This window comes from Cynoglossus semilaevis, chromosome 17 (genome assembly GCF_000523025.1).
Source record: "Cynoglossus semilaevis isolate Cse_v1.0 chromosome 17, Cse_v1.0, whole genome shotgun sequence".
In the NCBI taxonomy this organism is placed as follows: domain Eukaryota; kingdom Metazoa; phylum Chordata; class Actinopteri; order Pleuronectiformes; family Cynoglossidae; genus Cynoglossus; species Cynoglossus semilaevis.
Genome location: NC_024323.1, coordinates 15,028,725 through 15,031,180, shown reverse-complemented (window position 1 = coordinate 15,031,180; position 2,456 = coordinate 15,028,725). Strand labels below are relative to the sequence as shown.

Sequence of the window (2,456 nt, the reverse complement as noted above, 5' to 3'; positions counted from 1 at the left end):
CTACCTCGTCCTCGTCTCTGACACTGACTGGTCCTCGTCTCTGACACTGACTGGTCCTCGTCTCTGACACTGATTCGTCCTCGTCTCTGAAATCAGGATTTCTCAGCCTCTGACACTGACTCGTCCTCGTCTCTGACACTGACTCGTCCTCAAACACTGACTCGTCCTCGTCCTCTGACACTGACTGGTCCTCGTCTCAGACACTGACTGGTCCTCGTCTCTGACACTGACTCGTCCTCAAACACTGACTCGTCCTCGTCCTCTGACACTGACTGGTCCTCGTCCTCAGACACTGACTGGTCCTCGTCCTCAGACACTGACTGGTCCTCGTCCTCAGACACTGACTGGTCCTCGTCTCTGACTCTGACTCGTCCCCGTCCTCAGACAGCTCCATCTTTACCTCTGTACTGGGGGCGCAGGGCCCTGTTGTTGGGGCAGTCGCGGCCCTGTTTGCTGAAGTTGATGTTGGTTCTGATGCAGCGCTGCAGCAGCGGCTGCGGGGGCCGCGTGTTGTCGCTCATGCTCATGAAGATCTTGTAGGGTTCGTTCTGGCTGAGGAGGCGCAGGGAGTGCATCTGTGGAGAGACACCGAGTGGAACGTCAGGCGTTAAGATACCACCGGGGGCACTTGGGCTCCCTCTAGTGGTACTTGAAGAAAAAACCAAAGAGATAGGCCTGAAAACACTGCAGTGGTGCTGGAAGTGGAACTCTGAAGAAGAGAAGTTTAAACCAGAGGAGAATATTAATGTGACCAGCAGTGAACCAGCTGAACTGAGCACCAGCGAGAGTGTGTGTGTGTGTGTGAGAGTGTGTGTGTGTCCTCAGCTGTAGTGCTACATCATTGGACAGTGTGTCTTTCCCTGATAAATGGTCTGATAATTTAATTAGGAATAAATTATTTTCCTCAAACTCTGGTCTCAGCTGAACTTTAATCTGAGGAAATAAACTGCTGGTACTTGGAGGGACAGATATTTTTAAAAAGGCGTAAACCCCCCCCCCCCCAAAAAAAAACCCCGACACAACCTCAGAGAGCGTGAGATGCAGTGAGAGTGAGACCTTTAATTCACCTTAGGAATAAAGAGGAGTGAGTCTGACTCAACGTCTGGTTAAATCCAAACGCTGGAAATTGAAAGCGTTTGTCATAATGTTTCCAAAGTGGAGCTGCAGCTCAGGAACTCCAACAGCATCAGCATCAAGATGGAAAACTTTCCAAAGACTTTTCCATCTTAACTATTCTCCACAGTGGAAGTCGAAGCCAACGATGCTTTTAACCTCACAGACCAGGAAAAAAAAAAAAAACATCGACCGCCAGCGCCGGGGTCGTCGGATCAGCCCGGTTTGACTGACTGACTGACTGTCTGTCTGACTGACTGTCTGACTGTCTGACTGTCTGACTGTCTGACTGACTGTCTGACTGTCTGACTGACTGTCTGACTGTCTGACTGACTGTCTGTCTGACTGTCTGACTGACTGTCTGTCTGACTGTCTGACTGACTGACTGCCTGACTGACTGTCTGACTGACTGGCTGACTGCCTGACTGTCTGTCTGACTGTCTGACTGACTGACTGTCTGACTGTCTGACTGACTGTCTGTCTGACTGTCTGACTGACTGACTGACCGTCTGACTGACTGTCTGACTGACTGGCTGACTGCCTGACTGTCTGTCTGACTGTCTGACTGACTGACTGACTGCCTGACTGACTGACTGACTGTCTGACTGACTGACTGACCGTCTGACTGACTGTCTGACTGACTGTCTGACTGACTGGCTGACTGCCTGACTGTCTGTCTGACTGTCTGACTGACTGTCTGACTGACTGGCTGACTGCCTGACTGTCTGTCTGACTGTCTGACTGACTGTCTGACTGACTGACCGACTGTCTGACTGACTGTTTCCAGAGCGGCAGCTGCAGGACTGCTGCTGATCAGCTACTTTACATTCATGCTGCGAACTGTCCCAGATTGTAATGGCGGTGCAGCAACACCACGGGCAGAAAGCACAGATAAAAATCTGGATGTCACCGAGCTCCTCGCCGCTGCTACGGCACGGCGGCCGCTCCGTAAAGCCGCGCTGACCATGAAAATCTCCGGCAACCTTCAAAGTGCTGACAGAAATATCCATGCTCTGTCGACGCTTTACGACGGCGGCGGCGACACTTTATTTCACTTTGACTCACACAAGGTGAGGCGGCGTGTTAAATTATTTAACGACAGGTTAATGTGGATCTGGGACCAAAATATTGACCCGGCGCCGCTGATTTGTTTGGCGTCTCACACTTTGTCACACACGGCGCTCAGTTATTCACGTCCGTCCAGGATCTCTAACTCCCCGGCTGTACTCCTAACTAACCCTCCCTCCCACCTGCCCCTGCAGTAACTTCCACCCCCTCACACCCCCCACTGGACCCCTTCCACCCACCCTCTGTCAGACTGTCACAGCAGCTGAAGCTCTCCC

General features: G+C 52.0%; 1 protein-coding gene across 1 annotated transcript in view; it reads right to left on the bottom strand.

The window, feature by feature from the left end:
- Window positions 1-2,456, bottom strand: part of LOC103393616 (carbonic anhydrase-related protein 10-like) — a gene marked incomplete at its 5' end in the record, with an annotated part of 16,706 nt that overhangs the window by 4,055 nt on the left and 10,195 nt on the right. Inside the window, one exon of the mRNA XM_017040256.2 lies at window positions 401-575. Within this exon, the coding sequence (XP_016895745.1) occupies window positions 401-575 (175 nt within the window). The remainder of the gene's footprint in view (window positions 1-400; window positions 576-2,456) is intronic.